This window comes from Spermophilus citellus (assembly GCF_964194105.1).
Source record: "Spermophilus citellus genome assembly, chromosome: 4".
NCBI lineage: Eukaryota > Metazoa > Chordata > Mammalia > Rodentia > Sciuridae > Spermophilus > Spermophilus citellus.
Window position 1 is genome coordinate 164,761,536 of NC_138185.1, and position 21,849 is coordinate 164,783,384.

General features: G+C 45.5%; 2 protein-coding genes across 3 annotated transcripts in view; both read left to right on the forward strand.

Moving 5' to 3' along the window:
- The window catches only part of SUSD6 (sushi domain containing 6), a 97,397-nt gene extending 82,648 nt beyond the window's left edge, over window positions 1-14,749 (forward strand). For both annotated transcript variants that reach the window (XM_081292815.1, XM_081292814.1), the window contains 4 exons: window positions 3,608-3,805; window positions 4,840-4,978; window positions 8,324-8,751; window positions 10,669-14,749. In XM_081292815.1, the coding sequence (XP_081148941.1) occupies window positions 3,608-3,805; window positions 4,840-4,978; window positions 8,324-8,751; window positions 10,669-10,694 (791 nt within the window). In that variant the 3' untranslated portion in view covers window positions 10,695-14,749. The remainder of the gene's footprint in view (window positions 1-3,607; window positions 3,806-4,839; window positions 4,979-8,323; window positions 8,752-10,668) is intronic.
- Window positions 14,750-17,754: 3,005 nt separating this feature from the next.
- LOC308648115 (guanine nucleotide-binding protein G(I)/G(S)/G(O) subunit gamma-10) lies at window positions 17,755-18,934 on the forward strand. The gene has a single exon (XM_081292817.1). It carries the CDS (start codon window positions 17,777-17,779, stop codon window positions 17,981-17,983), a length of 207 nt encoding a protein of 68 aa, XP_081148943.1. The 5' UTR covers window positions 17,755-17,776; the 3' UTR covers window positions 17,984-18,934.
- The last annotated feature ends 2,915 nt before the right edge of the window (window positions 18,935-21,849 follow it).

The window sequence follows — 21,849 nt, forward strand, 5'->3', positions numbered from 1 at the left end:
GACCTTCATGGGTAAACATAAAAAGTTTGCGTACTGAATTTATTTAGTATATAAGGTTGCTATACTGTAAAGAGAGACTGCTGCCTCTGGTCCACCTCATGTAGGGTTTAACACACATTTTCCCACTTCAAACTGCCACCTCTCTTCATGATGAAATGAAAGCCTGTCTGAGGTGCCACTTCCTCCCAGAGCCACTGTGAGTTTCCCCACATGGGATGCAATCTCTCCTGCTCTCAGCTTTTCCTCTCTGGCACATGAATCACATTCTTTGACTTGTGTCAGAATAAATCTGTATGCAGAATATCTTTGGAAGGATGCAGTAAAGTCAGTGTGATGCCTTTTAGGGAGAAGAGCTGAACAGCTAGGGCACAGATGAGGGGCTTGCTTTAGGCTATATAGCCTTTCTTTTGAATTTTATACTATGTATGTATATACACACACATATATATTATACATACTTCCCATGAAATATATAAATATATATTTAGATATATTAAATATCTTATATTAATATAGTATATATTTACATATCTGTATGGATTTTCCCCAGGAATTGTTTTTGGTAAAAGTATTATTTAAATAACAAAAACTCAATCTATAAAACATTACGAGAAAACATTGGAGGGTATGTTTTTATAACCTCTGAATAGGGAAAGTGTCCCTAAACCAAAGAGAAACCCGGAAACCATGAAGAAAATGATTTTTTAAATGTATGTGTGTGCATATCTGTTATATCCCTATTTGGCTACTAGTGCCAGAAGTGCTTTTTATCCTTATTCAGAACTACAGCATACTGATCCCTATATAATAATCAATAAATATTAGCTGAATTAAAACTAAATTGAATTGCAAGTTGCTTCATTGTAGACCTCACTTTTTTTCACTTATTAAAATGAGTGCTAGATGACCTCCAGGGTCCTACTCAAGATTCTGTGGGTTTTTGGGGCTGGGGATGTGGCTCAAGTGGTAGCGCGCTTGTCTGGCATGCGTGCGGCCCGGGTTTGATCCTCAGCACCACATACCAACAAAGATGTTGTGTCCGCCGAGAACTAAAAAATAAATATTAAAAAAAAATTCTCTCTCTCTCTCTCTCTCTCTCTCTCTCTCTCTCTCTCTCTCCTCTCTCCTCTCTCCTCTCTCCTCTCTCTCTCTCTCTTTAAAAAAAAAAAAGATTCTGTGGGTTTTATAGACAGAAACACATAGCAGAACAGAAGCGGCCCTTTCTGGTGAGAACCGCTTTCCCAGCATACTGGCCCTGTCTTTGAGTCTTTGCTGCTCTCAGGAAATGAGCTAATTAGACACAATCTGAGGAGAGCCAGGGAGTAAGTCTGGGAGGTCTGTGACAGCCTTGCTGCCCTGATCAAAAGAGGGAAAGTGAAGGGGTAAAGCAGTTCATACTACTAGCTCTCTGAACAACTTGGCTCTCCTGTCAGGACTCTGGGCCAGGTGTACCATGGGGAGATCAGAAGTGTGTTTTTTAAGGGAGCTGAGTAGCTTATTTGGGCTCATCTCTTAATTTCAGAGAAACTGCCAGACTTCTGGATCCTTTGGCATCTGTGCTAGCTCTGTTTGTTAACAGCTTTTTGAAAATAGTAGGTCTGGGTGGACAACTTAGTAGTAGAGTTTATGCAGAATATCATGTACAAGGTCCTGGGTTCAATTCCCCTGCACTACCAAGAATGAGTAAGTGAAAGAAAAGAAAAAATGGCCTTCGCTCCTCATCTTCAATTATATGTAGTTTTAGCCAGTTGCAGTGGCACACACCTGTCCAGTGGCTTGAGAGGCTGAGGCAGGAAGATTGCAGGTTCAAAGCCAGTCTCAAAAATTTAGGGAGACCCTGTCTGTAAATAAAATATAAAAAAGGGCTGGGGATGTGTTTAAGCGCCCTTGGGTTCAATCCCTAGTACCAAAAAACAAAAGCAATACAGACCAATGATTTGAAGCTTGAAGCAGAAAACTGTCACCTCTCTTTGTACCTGGAATCTACCTCCAACCCATTTGGCAGTCAGCCTGCTAATAACATTCTGGACTAGAGAATGGTGGTACTGGGAGAGGCTATAAGGAGTTTGGGGATGGGAGCAAGCCTGCACCTTGTCTTGGATAGTCAGACACTGCCAGGTGACTCCCAGACACTCTGGGCCTGTTAGAGGAAGTAAAAAAAAAAAAAAGAGAATGACCATTACAGTTCTCATACAGATAGATGTCTATGATATTCAGGATTGGGGTGGGTTATGGTCAGTAAAATTGAATTTCCTTTGGAAGAAGCTCAGTCAATCTTGCATTTTAAGATGTTTGGAAAGTTGAAGTTCATGGGTGCCTGGCCATCCTGCCTTCACACAGCCCACCCTTCCAAACATTGATCTCTTAGTGTCCTCATTGGGCCCCTCTCATTTTGTTGGCCCTAGCGTCCAATGTACTGTGTGGAGCTTCAGTTTTGCAGTCTGTCCCCAGGAGAATGAGAGGTCACCCTCTTCTTCCTGTAGGCTACTCAGACCTTCTAGGTCCTCTTAAATTATTTCTACAGCTTATCTAGGCCAGGGTACCAACCACCACAGGTAGGCTCCACTTGCCATCTCCTTAACTGACAAGTTTGAAGGGATGAAAGGGAGGTGACCTTGACACATACACCCCTTACAAGCTACTCTGCTCCTGGGTCAAGACTAGGATCTGCTGGTGGAAAGAACTCAGGTTCAGAATCAGAGGACCTGACTCTGCTCCCAAGTCTGCCTTCACCCTGCCTTGAGTTTGGCTAAAAGTCGCTTCATTTTTGTGGGCCTTGTTGTTCTTATCTTCAAAGCAGAGAAATGATATCTACTACAGTTGTGAGGCTAAACAAATAAGACAGGAGGTGAAGGTGCTTTTAAAACTAGGTTGTTGTGTGGACAGAAAAATATGGGACATAACTGTGGGATAGAGACAAGCGATACCAGAGCATGGAAGATACACAGGGCTTGGGAAGCCTCCCAAGAAATTCACCAGAAATTCCCTCAGAAGCCAGAGCATTCTTCTTATTCCTCCAAGTTCTTTCTGACATTGATGTCAGAAACAAGGCTAACGTTGCCCCCGTGGGCTAACAGTATTGAATCTCCTCTCACTCTGAGTCAGAACCATGTTTCAAACTGAGAGTGGTGGCACGTGCCTGTAATCCCAGCATCTTGGGAGAATGAGGCAGGAGGGCCTCAGTTTTGAGGCTAGCCTGGGCAATATAGTGAGACAAAAAATAAAAAGGATTGGAGCCAGACAAGGTGGTTCACACCTGTAATCCCAGCCACCAAAGAGGCTGGTAAATTTGAAGTCAGCCACAGAAACTTTCTGAGACCTTGTCTCAGAATAAAGAATTACAAGGACTGGGGATGTAACTCAGTGGTAAAGCACCATCTGGGTTCAATACCTAGTACCAAAAAAAAAAAAAAAAAGGCAGTATCTCCTGTGGAGTTATGGATACAGTTCCCTGAAGACAGTGGGAAGGGAGAGGGAAATGTTGCGAACAGACAGACTTCCCTGTCAGTGGCGACCTAAATTCCAGGGTTCCTGTTGAGGCCCTCAGAGCTGTGTCATCAAGTGGAGACACCCACTGAAAGCTTCACTGCTCTCTCTGTCTTTGCAGTGTGTCCCCTGCCCCCGGAGCCAGAGAATGGTGGCTACATATGCCACCCCCGGCCCTGCAGAGACCCCTTGACAGCAGGCAGTGTCATCGAGTACCTCTGTGCAGAAGGCTACATGTTGAAGGGTGACTACAAATACCTGACGTGTAAGAATGGCGAGTGGAAGCCGGCCATGGAGATTAGCTGCCACCTCAACGAGGGTCAGTCTGCAGAGGAGAAGGGGGTATTCTGGGCCTCTGTTTTCTTTCAGCTCCTGGGAAGTGGCGCCTTCTGCCTTCAGAGAGCCTTTGGCTGTGCTGCAGCACAGCTCTGCTTGATGCCCTGCAGCTTCCCTTCCTTTGGGATTTCATGTCTTTGTGGAAAACATTGGGGTTGCTGGTGCATGTCCCATTAGATTCCACTGAGTCACCAGTAGGCTCCCTATCTTTACCGAGGCATCTACCCTGCTATGTAAAGCTCCTTTGATGTTTAGGATCTCTTGTTTGCCTAGCCAAGTGCTGGTGACCTTTGACCATGTTCTGCTAGCACAGTGAGGGCAACGCTAACACTTCTCCAGTGGCTCTCATTTTTCCTTTAATGGAAATGGACTGTTTTGTTATGGAGCTATAGTCCAGCTAGATGGATGCCCCCTCTCTTCTCCTGCCTCCTTCTCTCTTGCATGACAGGAAAATTCAGCCACCTGAAGAGAAGTGAGTGTCATATGGCCGTCTTTGTGTTTTATACATGGGCTTCTAGACCAGAACACATGGGGCCCATGACAACCCAGAGAAGAGGGGGCACCAGCCTGATATTTAGAGCCAGAGCTGTGGGACCTCATGGTAGAGGCTTGTTGCAGCTCAGTTCTAAATTACCCTGCCATGGAGGGGAACATGGGTGACTCAATAAGTTGGAACAATATGCCCATTTTAATGGTTGGTGTTCATCAACCTACTACTGAAGGCAAGATCAGAGTGGTTTATAAAAGTAAGATCTCCAGGGTTAAGTGAACTTAGCATCAGATGTATTGAAAAGGCTGGAAGTGAGGGAAATTTATTATTCAGGAAACAGAAGGAAATGTTTCCTTTCCAGGAGCACCATACATACATAGGCCATCCACATTGTCCTTTTGAAAAGGTGCAGCCACTGGATGACTCTGTATGACTTTCTGCAGGTGACATTTGACTGTATCAGCTTTGGGGCTCATGTTTTATGTGTCTGGCTACAAAATGATTCTGACAATGGCTTGTTTTCATAGACAAAGAAACCCACACATCACTTGGGGTTCCCACACTATCTATAGTGGCTTCCACTGCCAGCTCCGTGGCGCTCATTCTCCTCCTTGTGGTGCTGTTTGTGCTGCTGCAGCCAAAGCTGAAGTCTTTCCATCACAGCAGGTGAGCCCAGCACCTCTGGTGCTGTTTTGGGGCAGGCAGCAAGCATCACCATGGGTGCTAGCCTTAACTGGCCTTGGGAGGCTGTGGTTTACCAGGTCTGTGTGTCCTAGGAAAATGGATGGGGAGGGCCCCGGTTTGCCTGGCATTGTGCTTGATGCTTTGCATATATTATCTCAATCCTCTAGGAACATTGCAGTTGAGGGAAGAAACTGAGGCTCAGAGAGATTGAGTTGTTCGTTCAAGGTCATACCCTTTAGATGAGAGCAAAGCTGAGGTTGGTCCTAAATCTGTTCTGCTCCAAAGCCATGTTGTTTCCCTGTCCTCAGTAGCTCTCAGAGTGTGGTTCCAGAAGTATCATCACGGGGTTGTTAGGAATGCATATTTCCATGCCCCACTCCAGACTGACTGAATGAGACACTCTGGTGCTAAGGCCCAGGGTTGGGGTTTCCAAGCCCTCTAGATGATAGTGATGCACACCCATGTTTGCCAGCTACTTCTTTCTGTACTCTTGGCTTTTACTCCTGGGTGTATCTAAACCTCTCTTGCTAAACATTCTGATTTATTTGGTTTAGCATGGGACCCTGATGTACAGAAAGCTTCTCAGTAGTTTTATTGTGGTTTGAGAACCACTGCATTGCACTATGTAAGAGACCAAGCAAGTAGGTTTTTTGTCTGCCTCCATCATTTTCCTTTTTCTAGTATAGTACATTATCTATAATCCGTGCCAAACTGAATGGGGGAGGTGGTTGGGGTTGGGGGCAGCCAGTGGTGGGGCCCTGATGTATGTATCCCTGATGGCAGGCTTTCCCCCATGGGCTGTCGCAGCTCTCCAGGTTGCTCGTCACCCCCTGTAGGTGCCTCACTGCCTCTTGAATACATCTTTTATGTTCATTCAGTACTGCATCAGTCACTGTCATATTCACTGACAAGAAGAGCCAAGCTAAACCACAGTCTATGAAATACTCTAGGTTTGGAACTTGCAGATAACAATCTGGTTAAATTTGGTTTCTGTGTCCTGCATGTGATTTTTCTTTCTTTTTATTTTGCTTTGGAGGGAGGGGTAGCAGTTATTTTTAAAAGTTGTTTTTTTGTTGGTTTGTTTTTTGTACTGGGGATTGAACTCAGGGGCACTCAACCACTGAGCCACATCCCCAGCCCTGTTTTGTATTTTATTTAGAGACAGGGTCTCACTGAGTTGTTTAGCACCTCGATTCGAACTCATGATCCTCCTGTCTCAGCCTCCCAAGCTGCTGGATTACAGGCATGTGCCACCACACCCAGATAGAATAGGGGATTTTAAGGGAACTGTTTCTTGAATGAATCAGCTATTTCCACTTGAAGTCACACTGATCTAGCATGCATTTCATTTAGGTTAAGGAATTTTCTTTTCTCTATATTTAACTACTAAGCTTATTAAAATAACCACCCATTTTTTTTTCCTGACCTGAGTAGAAAGGAGATTTAATTTTCATTATGGACCCCATTTAAACTTTTTACTGTATACGTATTTCTTTTTAAACCACAAAAATTTATTTAGAATAGCAAATGACAAGCACACACCAGTATGCACGCTGCTTTCTATGCCACCTTGCCATCAAAGTTTCTCTTCCTTCCAAAACCTCTGAGTACTGTTAAGGATGCCACTTCTCTCAATCCTAAGGGTGTGCATTATTTGAATTAGCATGGATTTTATCTGCAATTTCACGTAAGAAACTTGAGAGCTACTAACAACAGTGAAGTAACACTAGTTTGGTCGATCAGCAGATTGTAGTGTGATGAGCTGAGGAGACAGAGCCTCACCTGTGTGGCAAAACTTGGCAAAAACTGGCCTGAATCCAATCTTGAAGAAATGGTTAGATACATCCAGATTATGGGACATCCCACAAGACAGCTGGCCTGTATTCTTCAAAAGATATCAATTCCATAAAAGAAAAACTGTAATGGACTATTCTAAATTAATGGAGATGAAAGGAACAGGGCTGCTAAATGGAGTGCATAATCCTTAATTGGGTCTTGAATGAAAACAAAAGGGACTGCAGCTGAAATGGATGTATTTTTGGCTAGTCTGGGGAATCTTTCTTACAGCGTTACACTGATGTTAAATTTCTGGCATATGCTGTTGCAGCAGTTGTATAGGAGAAATGGTGCTTAGGAGGTACATGCTACATAATGTGCCTTACTTTCAGATGGTTCCAAAACAACGTATGTGTATGACAAAAGTGTCTGAATAAATTGAGTTAAAGAAATCAGAGACATATCTAGCACATAAATTCAACCTGTATCCCATTCATATAAGAGCAAAAATGTGCATAACTAGTGCTGAAAGATTCATAATAAAAGGTTCATATTTAAACAAATAAAACTATTAAAATAGAAAGCAAAGGAGTGATTTCCAAGCAAGTCGGGATAGTGGTTATTGTGGTGGTGAAGAACAGGAGCAGCTGGGGCAGGCATGACTTGTCTAGAGTATGGCAGAGCTCTCTTCCCACCAAGGGAGGGATGTGCATTTTTGGAGCAAGCCGGTAAGTTTTGTGAAGTTTGTAAAGTTAAAAAAAAAAAAAAAAGAATAGGAGTGGGGAGTGATTGAATCAGAAGATTGTTCTTCTGATTTCCAGGCTGGTTTTTCATTTCAAGACTATAGTGCTTCTCTTCCTTTTTCTCCTCCTTTCTCCCCCTATCCCATCCTTCCCCGCTTCCCATTCCTCTTTCTAACAGCTTTATGAAGATATAATTTATATACCATACAACATACCTTTTTAAAGTGTACAAGGAAATGGTTTTTAGTATTTTACAACATGTGCCACCATCACTCTGTTATTTTCTTACCCTAGCCATGCTGGCTCTATTCCTAGGTCTCTAGGCTCTTGGCTTTTGCACAAAAGTCTGGGTGCCTGTGTACCCACAGGTTAAGAACACAATCTCTGAAAGTGGGTGAAACTAGATTCAAGTCTCAGGTCTCTCTCTGACTGTTGGGCAAGATTCTTAACTTCTGAGCCTCGTCTGTGTGCACTGAGCAAGCGCTTATGACTAAGCCACATCCCCAGCCCTCTTCCACATTCTTGGTGGACCGCTACCTGAGAGCTTAAGTGAGGATCCAGTGTGGTAAAGTGGGTTTTTTTTTTTTTTTTTGAGTGTTCAGTAGTGGAGATGGGCCTAGGGCCTCACACATGCTAGGCAACTGCTCTACCACTGAGCCACACCTTACCCCTGCCAAATGTCTAAAGCATCTAATGCTATGTCTGGTACATAGTAAATGCTCAAAATTTGAGGTTTTTGTTGGTATTGTGGTATTTATTTACTTATCTGGGTGTTCTGATTCTCTCTTCCTTTTCTCCTTCAATCCAGGCGTGACCAGGGAGTATCTGGGGACCAGGTCTCCATTATGGTGGATGGAGTCCAGGTCGCACTACCTTCATATGAGGAAGCTGTGTACGGCAGTTCCGGTCATTGCATGCCACCCGCTGACCCCAGAGTGCAAATTGTGCTGTCAGAAGGGTCTGGGCCTAGTGGGAGGAATGTGCCAAGGGATCCACAGCTGCTGGGCCAAGGGGCCTGCTCCTCTGCAGGTGGAGAGGATGAGACCCCAGGCCAGTCTGGACTATGTGAAGCCTGGGGCTCCCGGGGCTCAGAGACTGTGATGGTGCATCAGGCAACCACCTCTTCTTGGGCAGCAGGCTCAGGGAGCAGCCGACTGGCACACAAAGAAGCGGCAGATTCCGAGAATAGTGACATACAAAGCCTTTTATCCCTCACATCGGAGGAGTACACAGATGGTAGGTAGTGTATGCTAAATGGGAACTATTAGCTATTTAGAGTCCTTGCTAGGAGTGAGGAAGGACTGTAGGCCTCTAATCATTGGTGTATTTTCAGCAAGGAAAGAAAATACCTAGGGCCTTAGCCTACAAAATAGGATTTCATCCTCAGAACACCAGGGAGGACTTTGGGCTTTCTGTTTGGAGACATGTCACTGTTGTCTGTGAATGCTGATAGACTAGAGTCTCTGATGCTGTTGATGGGCTAAATGAAAAGGTGGATGTTAAGGGTGGGGGGCTATCCTATTGTTGTAATTTTTATGTTCCCAAGAGGTCAGGAATGTCAGGGAGACTTGGCCAGTGCAGACAGTAGCTTAATTCTGAATATTTGGGCTGGGATGTAACTTAGCAGCAAAGTGCTTGCAAAAGAAAAGACAAAAAACAAAAGAATCCCACAAAAAAAAAAAAAAAAAAAAAGAGTATGCCTGGTTCTGTGCTCCTTAGTTTCCTTGTTCTATCTCAGTTAAACCTACAGTGATTCTGAGAAGTAAATATTTATTATTATCCCAAGTTTACAGATGGGTAAATAGGCACAAGGAGGGTAAGTCACTTGTCCATTGGTAAATGACAGTTGGGATTTGAAACCAGATGGCTCTGGCTCCAGAACTTGTGTTTCTAACACTACTATGCCATGCGGCCTCCCGGGTAACTCTAGCTCCTTTGTAGCAAACCATCCAGGAAGTGAAACTACTGCCTCTTTACATTTCTGCATTTGCTGAAGCCTAGAGAGTTTAACCTTGGGCTTGAGCCTTTCACTTTATAAAATAACTGTAAGGGAAATCCCAATATAGTTCAGGATGCAGACTAAGCCTAGAAGTTTCCCTTTCAATGGCAATACCCTCTGTACTCATAAAGCCTTCCTCAGAGAGCCTGAGAGGAAACTTCATACCTCCTCCGTATCCTGGGTAGAGTGTCTAAAAGTTAAGTTTTTGATATCATGTTTGCAGTTTCCCAACTATCAATAGCTTGCGCTCTTTTTTCTTGGTTGGCTAGAGAGATGGCAAGGGACCTCAAATAGTTGACCCAGGTTTGGATAGGGGGACATTGACTCCCTAGACAGTCAACCACATGTCTTAGGGGCTGTGTCTAAGAGCAAATTGCATCCCTTACTCTAAGGAGCCAAAGAGGTGCCCTGCTCTCTGCCCTTCCTTGCAGCCTTACTTTGTTTAGTATTGAAGAAGCATTTTTGAGAGCCCATCTTACTCTTGGTACTGGATGAGATTTCTGAAGCAACACAAAGAAATACAAAACACACTCTGTTAATGGAATGTTAGTCAGTTGGAAAATATGGTGGGGACCTGTACTAGGAAAATAATGGAACTAGGAATTTTAGGGTTCTCATCAAAATGAGGGGATCAGTAAACACAACATGAAGGTTAGTGAGTTTGTGGCAGGCCAGGCCTGAGCTGTCTAGGACTGATGGTGTCAGAGGATGTCGAGCCTCAGGCACTGGCCTGACACTGCCTCCCACTGATATATGAGAAGACCAAAACCCAGAGAGGGGTGACTGTCCAAGGTCACACAGCTGGCAGGTGGCTTTAGGAGGAGATGAGAATTAAGCAGAACTTTGTGGAGGGAGGGTTTAGGAGAGAAATGGAAATGACTAGAGCAGCAGAGCAAAGGCAGAGAGTAGGTTCAAATTGTTGGGCCCAGAAGGGATTTGAATACAAGGCTGAATGTTCAGTTTATTAGGCAGTAGGAGGGATGAGCCAGAAAGGCTTATAAAAGAGGCCGGGGATTTTTGACTACCTTGAAGTGTCTGAGTAGGACATGTCTTTAAACCAGGGGCTATATGGGAGCATGGAGATGGGGTCACGAGTGCTGTGGAGAAACCCCCTTGGGATAACCACTGTCCTTCCCCTCCTTGTCTTCCTGCAGATATCCCACTGTTAAAAGAAGCATGAGGCCTGCCAGCAGCCTTTCTCCTTTTCTGCAAGGGTCCTCTCTGCCCTTCTTCCCTCTCCCACTGGGTCTGAGCACCCTGTACTCTCCAGCCACCCCACCTGGACACCTGAGCTGCCACCTGTGTATCTGTGTGTCTCTGAAGGCCTGCAGGCCACCTCGCTGGAAACTCAAGGAAGATTCTCGCCATCTGCCTGGACAGCTGGAGGAGCTGGCTTTTTGCCCGGCTCAGCCTTCCCATCTGTCGGGGACATATTTGAATGTGCTGGATCGAACTCTCCCTTTTCCTAAGCTTTTGGGTCCCTTCCAGCCAGCTCTCTGGTGGCAGCCCCCACAGTCCTTGTGGGCCTGAGTGCCACCGTGTTTACTTGTGCCTTCCCTCACCCCTTTAGTTTCCTGTCATGCAGGCATGTTGCTGTCTACAGGCCTTAATGGCTGCTGCCCTTGTACACAGGGCATGGGCCTGGGGCTGGCATTGGTGCCCCTTGCAGGAGCAGATCCAAGAGTGAGCTCTCAAGGCAGGAGTGGCTCTCGCTGAGGCAGGAGTGTGGGTCCCTGGGCTTGCCTTGAGCTGACACTGGTGGCACATTTCCTTGACTGAAAATGAAGGATTTGGAAAATTATGCCAAAGCTGTCCCGGCACCCAGTTGTCCAGCTCAGGTGCAGCCTCCTCACTCTGTCAAGTTGAGAGTTTCCAGAAACATCCAGAAGATCTTGAGGGAGAGAAGGAAGGTGACTGATAATGATCTTCTTCCTAATATGCAAGTTCTCACTTCCTGCTTCCAGATCAACTGCTTGGGCCACCGCTTTTCTGCCTCCCTGGATAAGGGGAAGTTGCATGCTGCCTCCTGGGCTTTATCTCAGGCAGCTCTGGCTTCCTGGATGCCCACAGGGGCCTGAGGCACATCATGTCTAGGGCAGGAGAGTTGCTGAGATGCCATCAAATGCTCATCTGGTCACTGGCAGTCTGGGCAAGTTGCCCCTTTATGAGTTTGTGGTGATGGAGGGGAGGCCAGGAGGCACAGACCAAGTCCCCGGTGGCTGCAGGCAGCTCCAGCCCAATCCTGAGGATCCTCCTCACCACGGTCACGTGCCTTAGTAACTGTGCCCAGGAAGTGGCCTGTTCCCTGCTGCACCACTGCTTTTCCTACTTCTGCCCTTCCCTGCACCCCTACACAAATCCTGTCTGACAAGCCACACCTTGTCTTCTCTATACCCTAGGGAAGGGCTGAGAAATGGTTCGCAGCACCCCTGGCCTAACTGGCTAAGGTAGGCCAGCAAGTGCCCAGTTGCTTGGCTCCCAAGGCCCCTTTAGACTGAAGCCTGGGTGTAGGCCCTTGAAAATGGGGTGGTAGGGGGGTGTTCCAGCCACTGCTTCCAGGGTCCCCCTTCCCCCCATATTGAATGCTAACAAGGCTGGGTGGATGAGCTCCAACTGGCTGCTACCATCTTCAGAAGATAGATGTGGCATTAAGGAATGTTTGCTTTTGCTTTCCCCCCCCCCCCCCCTCTGAAGCACTGGGACTGGGAAACTTTCAAGCTGACCCTGGGCTGTACCTCTGCTCCTCCCCTGACCTCCAGGGTAGTGAAAATATTAAAAGGTCCAGTGCATTTTCAGTACCTGACTTAACAGGGTTAGCTCCAGGTGTGGGTGTCCTTGAACAGAGGCACAGCTGCCTCCCAGCCCACCACCCCTCTGCCTCCACTTTCACAACGCACTTTACTCCCTGGTCGTGGTCACTCCCGGCCTCCTGCCACCCCTTGTCTTCCTTCCTCTCAGGGTTAGGGCAGTGCCTGCTGGCCACTCCCACATGTCCCCTACCCAGGAGCACCAGCTGCTGCCTAGAGTCCAGGCAAGTGTGGTCAGCTGGGAATGAGGTGGAGAAAGTGCTAGAACTAGAAGGCTGAAGCCTGAGGGAGATGAGACACACCTCCCAGGAGTTGCTGGCATGCCCCCCTTTCCCAGGGGTCCTGAGGCCCTCAGCTGCATTACAGACCCCGGCTCCCTTGTGTCCACAGTGCCGTCCTTGTCTTCTTCCAGGACAGAGCAGGGGGAAGTGAGTAGTAGGAGGGGGCTGAAGTCTCACTGTGGAGCCTTTAGCTTTTATTTTCCACTCTTCCAAAACCTGGATTCTATTCTAGAATATTTTTTAAATAGAAGATCCTACCCTTTTCTATCTGGTTACTCTAGGTTTTTGCCCCTTGAGAGATTGCACTTTTTGTTTGGGGTTTATTCAGCCACCTAGGTGACTGGTGTGGCCCTTAGTAAAATGAACAGCCTTCCTTCTCCTAATGCCGCCTTCCCTCTCGCCATGCTTTGACACCGCTCTGGGGATCACAAGCCCAGGCTTGTCTGCCTGGTAGGAAAGTAAGAAGCCTGAACAAGTGGGCCCACCCCCTCCTCAGGTCTGAGGAGGCTCTCTCCTGAGGCTCCTGGGCTTGTGCAGGCATTGCAGCTCAGCCTGTCTTGCTGCTGATGTCTGGATCAGTTTCTTCCTACAGTTATTTCTCTTTTCCCCAAAGCAAATCTTAACCATCAGCCATGTGCTACTGTTCCTGGGGCTTCTGGGCTTTGTCCCTTGTTAAGGGGGTTGGGGACTCCACAGCTGCCTTGAGGTGGGGCCTGGCTAGAAACAGGGCCAGTGTCACGTGGCAGGCTGATAGGAAAGAGGCTGCTGAGAGCCTGGAGCAGATGGGAAGAAAAAAACAGCCACAGCCCTGCTTTCCCGAGCTCATCTCTAGGGGAGTCCTGCAGACTTGTTCAGGAGAAATGGTCAGCACCAAAGGACTTATTTTTGTTTTGTTTGCACACTTGAGCTGACTCAGTGCAGGTTTTATATCCTGGTGACTTGCAGTCACATTTTAGCAACTTTCAAGAGCCAGAACATGGTGAAAATCATTTAAAATTTCCGTCCCTTCCATGCCTTAGTTTAGCAGGTAGGCTCTGTCTTTTGCCATTTCTGTATTTCGTGTGTTGTGTTCCTGTTTCACTGGATGTGAACTGTGAAATGGGCCGAGTCCTGGCCACTCTGTGAGTTTGGTTTTATAACGCATTTCAATATACATTCTACAAGCACTCCGTTTGCAAACAGAACTTAAACTAAGATTGTCTTCCCCATACAACTTGCCCTCCTCCTCCTAGCCCCAGCTTTAAAGTTCTGTGGAGAAACCAGATGGCAAGAAAGACAAAGGTATATGATTCCTGCTTCATGAGTGGTGGCATGGGGATAGGTGGCACTTGCCCTTTTCCTCCCAATGCCCACCGAGTGCTCAAACCACTTGCTTCCTACATAACAATGTTGCTTCCATTTCTGGGGAACATCCTTTCATAGAGAATGGAATATGCTGCAAACATTTCTAGATTTTTTTTTCTCTTCCCTTCTGAAAGAGCAAAAAGGGGCTGGAAGGGAAGTGACATACAGGCTTCACAGCTGAATTCCAGGTTCACATGCCAAGGACAGCAAGGCTAAGACCTTCTTGTGAGCCTGTGGGGCCTGCTAGGCCTCCTGCAGGGCTTGCAGAATGTTTTTCTCAACAGATGTTTGGACTGAGTGGTATGGTAGCTGGTTTGCTAGAGGGAAAGGTGGCAGGCCCAGCTTTGCTGGAGAGTGACTCTTTAACTTCCATTTGGAACCCTAGTAGAATTTTGAACAAAAACCCCAGTGTTGAGCCCTCTGCCAAGCAGCAGAGTTAGCCAGAGGGGCTGCAGGGCAAAGCACTTGGATTGCCAAGCAGGGAGGCGAGATGGTTGTGGGTTGTATGGCAGTGCCCACACCTGCCCTGGCTTCTTAAGATTGTTGCGCCACTCTGGGATCCTTTGCAGAATGGTACTCTTGTAATGGTTTAAAACAACACATGCATAATCGACTCTGTGCAGGATGTCACTCAATCAGTTTGGGTTTGCTTTATTTTATTTTATATATATATTTTTTTTGTATCCTGTACATTGCAGTGGGTGTGAAGATAGTATTTTAATATTTGTACAAAGTTTAATTTAATTTTAATTGTTCTATGTATATAACTGCATTTCTAAATAATAATAAAAAATTCTTATGGAGGCAGTTGTGGGAGATGTGATCCTTCCGGAGGATTTTTGCAGAAACCCTAGAATGAAAAGAACAGATATAAGAGCTCTCCAAGGGCTGAAGCACTGACTCTGGGGCAGGGTACCTGGCAAGACGGATGCAATGGGGAGGTGGTGTGCAGCACCACCAGCGTCATGGCCTCATTCCTTGTTCAAGTGCTCTCAGGATGCCAACCTCTGTGTTCAAGCTGGAATTCAGCAGAACACTAGACATTGTGTTTTGGGCCTATGTGGACTGCCAGATGTGCTGGGAGGGCAGACTGCCACAGAAGCACAGTGAGTGATGTGATCGGGAATGCACAGGGCGTGATGGGCAGCCAGAGAACTCCTCTGGGATGGGATGGCATTTAGGCTGACATGCAAAGGGCCAGTAAGTGAGGTTAAACAGCAGGACACTACCTGTGTACCGGTGCAAATGGAGTAGACAGCACATTCTGTTCAAGAAACCAGAAAGATCCCTGTGTAGCAGTGCTGCAGGGCTGGGGAGACAGTGGCTCAGAAAGGGCTGTGGGAACTGAGCATAGTAGTGAATATCTGTGATCTCAGCAACTCAATATGCTGAGTCAGGAGGATCACAAGTTTGCTGCCGGTCTAGGGAACTTAGCGAGAACCTGGTTCAAAATTTAAAAAGGGCTGGGGATGAAGGTCAACGGGAGTGTCCCTGGGTTTAATCCCTGGTACCTTCCCCCATACCTACACACATACACACACATTCTCTCTCTCTCTCTCTCTCTCTCTCTCTCTCTCTCTCTCTCTCTCTCTCACACACACACACACACACACACACACAAACACAAGCTGAGGAGGGAGGCAGGGACTAGGATGAGGGCCCTTACCAACCGGGCAGGGAGGGAGTTTGCACTAAGAGCAATAGGAGGCAGCATTTTAGCAGTTTTCAGTGACAAAGTAGCTTAGCAAGATCTGCAGTTTGGGGAGCCTTGCCTGTCAGAGTCTCTTCCAACCAGTGAGCTTCAGAGAGATGAAAAACGAATTTCAGCACAGGGAAATGGCACACTTTTCACCAGAGGGAAGTGCTCTCCTCTGGTGGTGAAGAATGGATTTGGGGGGAATAAGCATGGAGAGAAGTTGGTAGTCGAAGAGATATTTATTAAGAAGATAGATAGAATCAACAATTTTTTATACCTTTATTTTGTTTATTTTTATGTGGGTGCTAAGGATTGAACTCAGGGCCTTGCACGTGCTAGGCAAGTGCTGTACCACTGAGCCACAACCCCAGCCCCTAGAATCAACAAATTTGTTGACCAAACTGGATGTGGAAGAAAAACAGCATCTAGATTCTGCACAACATCACTGCTGGTGGTTGAGAGGAGAGTGGAAAGGAGAGGTTTGCTGTTCACTAAGCACTTCATCAACTTAAAACTAATGGTGATGGGGCTGGGGCTGGGGCTCAGTGGTAGAACGTTTGCCTAGCACATGTAAGGCCCTGGGTTCGATCCTCAGTACCACATAAAAATAAATAAATATATAAAGATATTGTGTCTGTCTACAATTTTTAAAAAAATTGTTGGCGGGGTGGGACTGGGATTGTGGCTCAGCAGTAGAGCGCTTGCCTAGCACCAGCAGGACCCGGGTTCGATCCTCAGCACCATATTAAAAAAGGCATTGTGTTGTGTCCATCTACACCTAAAAAATAAATATTTTTAAAAAACTATTAAAAATAAATAAATAGTTTTTTTAAATTAATGGCAATTGGCTGGGTACAGTGGTGCATACCTGTAATCTCAGCAACTCTGAAGGCTGAGGCAGGAGCTTCACAAGTTCAAAGCCAGCCTCAGGAACTTAGTGAGACCCTGACTCTAAATAAAATATAAAAAAGGACTGGGGATGCAGCTCAGTGATTACGCGCTCCTAGGTTCAATTCCTGCTTTCAAAAAATAAAAATAATGGTAACAATAGCTGATACTTCTTAAGAACTTCCTGTCTACCAGGCAAGCCTCTGTGCACTTTGTGTGTATAAGCTCATGACGGCCACACAGTGACTATAGAGGCAGGTGCCTTTATTGCCTGTATCCCCTTGTCAAATATACTGAAACTCGGGAATGGAGAGGCAAAATGGCTTTTTCAAGCTCCAGCCTTGAAAACCCCAGGTAGGTCTGCCGGGCTACCATTCCTCCTTCATCAGGGCACTGCCTGCCTCTCTTAAGGGCCTCCTGGGTGTTACCACCTCCCTTCTGCCTTTCAGAGTCTCTCCAACCAGTGAGCTTCAGGGAGAGGAAAAACTAATTTCAGGACAGGGAGATGGCACACTTTTCACCAAGAAAATTAACTCTTAAAGAATGGTGGTGTTTGGGAGGAGGCTTTAAGACATGCATAAAATGATAAGAAAACTTCCTCCACAAGAAAAAAAAATTAAAAGGGAAAAACTCTTCATGATGGATGTGTCTCCTCTGTCCCTGGAAACAAGTACAGACAGGTGTCCCTTCAGGTAAGGAATGCTGGCCCCATACAGAAAGGAACCGAGAGCCTGGGGAAGAGAGATTGTCAACGCAGGGTCAGTCAATCACGGACCTTGGCCTTTTTTCTTGATGACAGATAAGGCGGGGCAAAAGTAATAAAACCTGCAGATGGTGGGGGGGCTGTCTGAAGTGGTTGACTCAGGTGCGAAGAGCTTGGGTGGAGAAAAGAGGAATCTCCTGCCCTATTGCAGAACCTGAAAAAGTGGAGACCCCAGACAACAAAAGCACAGTCTCATAGGTCTTAGACAACCGAAAAATAAATGCACAAAAGTAACACATATTCATTTCAGATAATCTAGGAAAAATATTAAAACCACTCATAGTACCACTATGGTACTAATAATGTATTATATATTTGCCTCTTGTGAAAGATCACTTTAGCTGGGTAAGGTGGTGCACACCTGTAATCCCAGTGACTCAGGAGACCAAGGCAGGAGGATCATAAGTTCCAGACCAGCCTCAGCAACTTAGTGAGACTCTGTCTCAAAACAGAAAGAGCTGGGGAGCCATCGCTGCCGCCGCCATGTCTTCCGGGGCCAGCGTGAGCGCCCTGCAGCGCCTGGTGGAGCAGCTCAAGCTGGAGGCCAGCGTGGAGAGGATCAAGGTCTCTCAGGCTGCAGCAGAGCTTCAGCAGTACTGCATGCAGAATGCCTGTAAGGATGCTCTGCTGGTTGGAGTTCCAGCCGGAAGCAACCCCTTCCGAGAGCCCAGATCCTGCATTTTACTCTGAAGACTTGGAAGAAGTTTGTTGAGAAATGCCTTCGAGCACAAAGTAATGAATGACTGACTCCAAGTCTCAAGAAAACACTTTTCTTTAGCCAAATGACTGAGATATTTCAGACCTTTCCAGTGTCCTGATCTTACAGCCAAAATTCTACAGAAATTAATGATTTTCTACTCAAATAAGGAAACTGAGTGAAGAAATAGAATTGTTTTAAGTAATAATGGCTTGGTTCTTCTGAAGAAGTGCTTTGTATTAAGATAAAAACCTTACCACCAAATATACCAAAATACACCTCTTTAATAAGTGAGTTACTGGTGTTGCTATACCTAAAATATCATGTATGTTTTATTAACTGGATGTTTACATTTTAGGAAGGAAAACACTTTTGTTTATTAAAAAAAATGGAGTATTTGTAATTTGTTGTTCCTAAGATTTTTATACTATAATAAAATTTGTTCTATCATAAATTTACAATTACTAAATGAAGACAAGAAAGTATAAAATTGTGGGGGAAGAATAGACTTTACTAATCAAATGATGCCTTGATTTTTTCTAAATAAGATTGTTTTATTTAACACAAGAGGTGTTGTTTAGAAAGATTCATGTTATGATATATATTAGGTTGTCCCATTTTATGTATGAAGCAGATTTTATCTCTTTTTAAGTTCCTTTACTTTATAGTTGTGGTTGCACTTTTAAAAAGATACTACATTATTTCATGCCTTTAAAAAAATGTTTAAAGTAGGACCTACGTACAGAACATTGCAAAAGATTGAAAACAAAGTAATGTGAAAATATTATGACCTAAAAGAATTCTTCATGTCACAAGGGTTTGACTTTGATGATGTGCCTTTGATTTAATTTGGGATACTTTTAGAAGGATACTTAGTGTTTGTAATAATCTTTGAAGATCTTGGAAATAAATTCTGTTTAATTCATCATTTTCTATGACAGCAAAAAAAAAAAAAAAAAAACAGAAAGAGCTGGGGATGTGGCTCAACGATAGAATGCCCTGGGTTCAATCCCCAGTACCACCACCACCAACAAAACTCTTTGGTAATATTTTCTGTGGATTTTTAAAAAACTTTATAATCTATTGTATTCACAAAACAATCATCAGTATTATTTTAGTGACTATATATATTTGTAATTGGGATTTTAAAGTTGTCAAAAATTATTTTTTCCTTAGGAAACAGTCCTGAAAATGAAACTGCTGGATCCAGAGATATACATTTTAATGACCTTTAATATATCACAAACTGCCCACCCTAATAGTTACTCCAAATTATATTCTCATTGTCAGAGTGTTTCTTTTCCTACAAGCTCACCAACATTGGAATACTGGAATTGAGATTTTAAAAACAGTTTAAAGAGAATGGCATTGTTTTAACTCACTCCTTTTTTTGTTATTCCTGAAACTGAGTATTTAAAGTATGTTTGCTCAATCTTTGCAATAAAGGCATCTTGGAAATTGTAAAAAAAAAAAAAAAAAAAAAAAAAAAGTCCAAATTTGAGATGACAAAAAGTCAAAACAATGATTCACAATGATTTCCGCTCTCAATTCTAAGTACCTTTGTATGTTTAAAAAAAAAAAAAAAAAAAAAAAACCTGCAAGGGTTGTAGCTCAGTGGTGGAGCATTTGCCTAGCAGGTGTGAAACCCTGGGTTCGATCCTCAGCACCATATAAAGATAACTAAAATAAGGGTCCATCAACAACTAAAAAAAACCCTGCAAGCTGCCAAGAGAAAGCAGGCTGCTACCCCAGGACTTGAGATGGAATTATTACTAACCAAGTTTTCCAAAGGGGTTCTATTCCTGCTTGATTAAGGGCAAGCACATCTTCGACTGGGGTGTCTGGACAGCATCTGATACTGTCTTGAGAACTTTTCTTGGGAAAATTAGCCAAGATGGGTTTGGATTTACCCAATGAGGAGACATGGGCACCAAAGCTTGAGTGTGTGAGTAGTGTGGGGGTGCTTGGGATGGAAGGGGATGACAACAGGGAGATGCAATCTGGGCAGAAGCCATAAAAGCTTCCATGCCATCAGGAGGGCATCTGATTTGGGCTCACAAACATGGGCACTTTGGATGACATTTCTGGAAAGGGCAAATATCTGGAAGCAAGAAAGAGGAAATAAACCGTGGTAATGACTTCTAAAACCCTACAGATTTTGGGGAGAAGACAGGGCTGAGTCAAGGGAAACATTATGCTTGCCTGGGAGAAGCCAAGGCAGTGGTAGGCACCGCAGGCCCATCAGTGGGAAGGGAGCCGAGGAGCGCAGGAACTCAGGGGGATGGTAGGGACGCATCTGGGAAGCCAAAGGGCAACTGGCAGCATAGCTTGTACTGAGCATTCCTATGCACCAGGCACACTTCTAGGCTCTTGGGTTGCAGGATAATTAATCCTAACCTTGTTTTTGTTACGGTGCTGGGAATCAAATCCGGAGCCTTGCACATGCCAAGCAGACGGTGCTCTACCACATCCACATCCCCATCCCTTGGCTAACCCTAACTTTGTAAGGGAAGAAACCAGGCTCGAAATCCTAAAGTGAAACTTTGTATCGTGAGCTCTGAAACCATGGGAATGGGGCCAACATGACTGTCTCACAGTCTAACAACCAAGAACACCTGACTGGCTGAAGCCACAACACCCAACTGAGGCCAGAGGTACCAAAACGGCTCAAATGATTTCTCTTTCTTCTTCTGAAACTTTCCATGAGTCTCACTTCAGTGTTCGAAGCAGGAGAGAAAAGAAATCACAAGCCCCCAGTGGTCATTGGTAAAACGTCCAGTTTTACAAACACTGGATATTGATGTGGATGGCTGCATGCTGTTCCAGGCCACGCTGCCAGTCGGCAGCAGAGCTGGGCTGAAATTCTAGGCTCCCTGTCCAGGTCCAGTACGTGTCCCAATCCAGTATGTGTCCCACCACCTTCAGCAAGGCTTCTCTTCTGTTTGGCTTTTGAGTGCAACTCCATGGTCATCTCTAACCCAACTTCCCACTGCAACCTGAGCAGCCATTGCTCGTTGCTCCAGGGGACACCATGCCAGAGTGGCTGGAGGACACCAGAGGATGAACCTCCTCAGGCCACGTTCCAAAAGGCCCTCTTGGCAGAAAATCAAACTGTCTCTGGCCTAGGGAGCTCTTCTCTCCCTTCCAGGTTTCTTCAGACAGGAACCCAAAGCAGGAGGCAAGAAGGAAGAGTCCCCACCTAGGGGGTGAATGCATTCCAGCCTCTAAGATCTGTGACAACACTTTCATTTTAATTTCTGACTCTTCTCCTCAAGGCTAGATCTCTGGACCTTAGGCTAAGGCTCATCTGCAGCCTGGATTAGGGAAAAGGGAGGGGGGGGCGCAATGACATGACACTGGGTGACAAGCAGCCTCTATCCCCTGTGTTGTGTTGGAAGTGGAGGATTTTCCTGTTCCTGCTGGCCAGAGGCAGTGCCAGGGGGGGCCCCACACCGGAGCTGGCTGGTCTACCTTCCCAGCAATGACCCAGAGTTAGGGAAAGGAACCTGCCTACAACCCCACCCATGTAGCCAAGAAGCCCAGTCTCCATGGAGAGGGTCTCAGGGTCTGAGAAGAGAGATGACTGGGGCCAATGCAGTTGTACCCCAATAGAGATACTGGTCTGGGGAAGAGTGGTATGGGGTGTCAGCCAGCCTAGAGCGTCTGTCATACAACCTCCCTTTCTCTGCCCTTTCCTGATGTTTGCTGAGCACCTGTGAGGGTCTCAAGACTGGGTATGGTACCTCAAAGATATGATTTTATTCCATCAACTCAGCCACTCTTGCAAGACAGACATCAGCTTGCGCACGCCTTTAACCTCAGTGATGCAGGAGGATTGGAGTCCCAGGTTAGCCTGGGC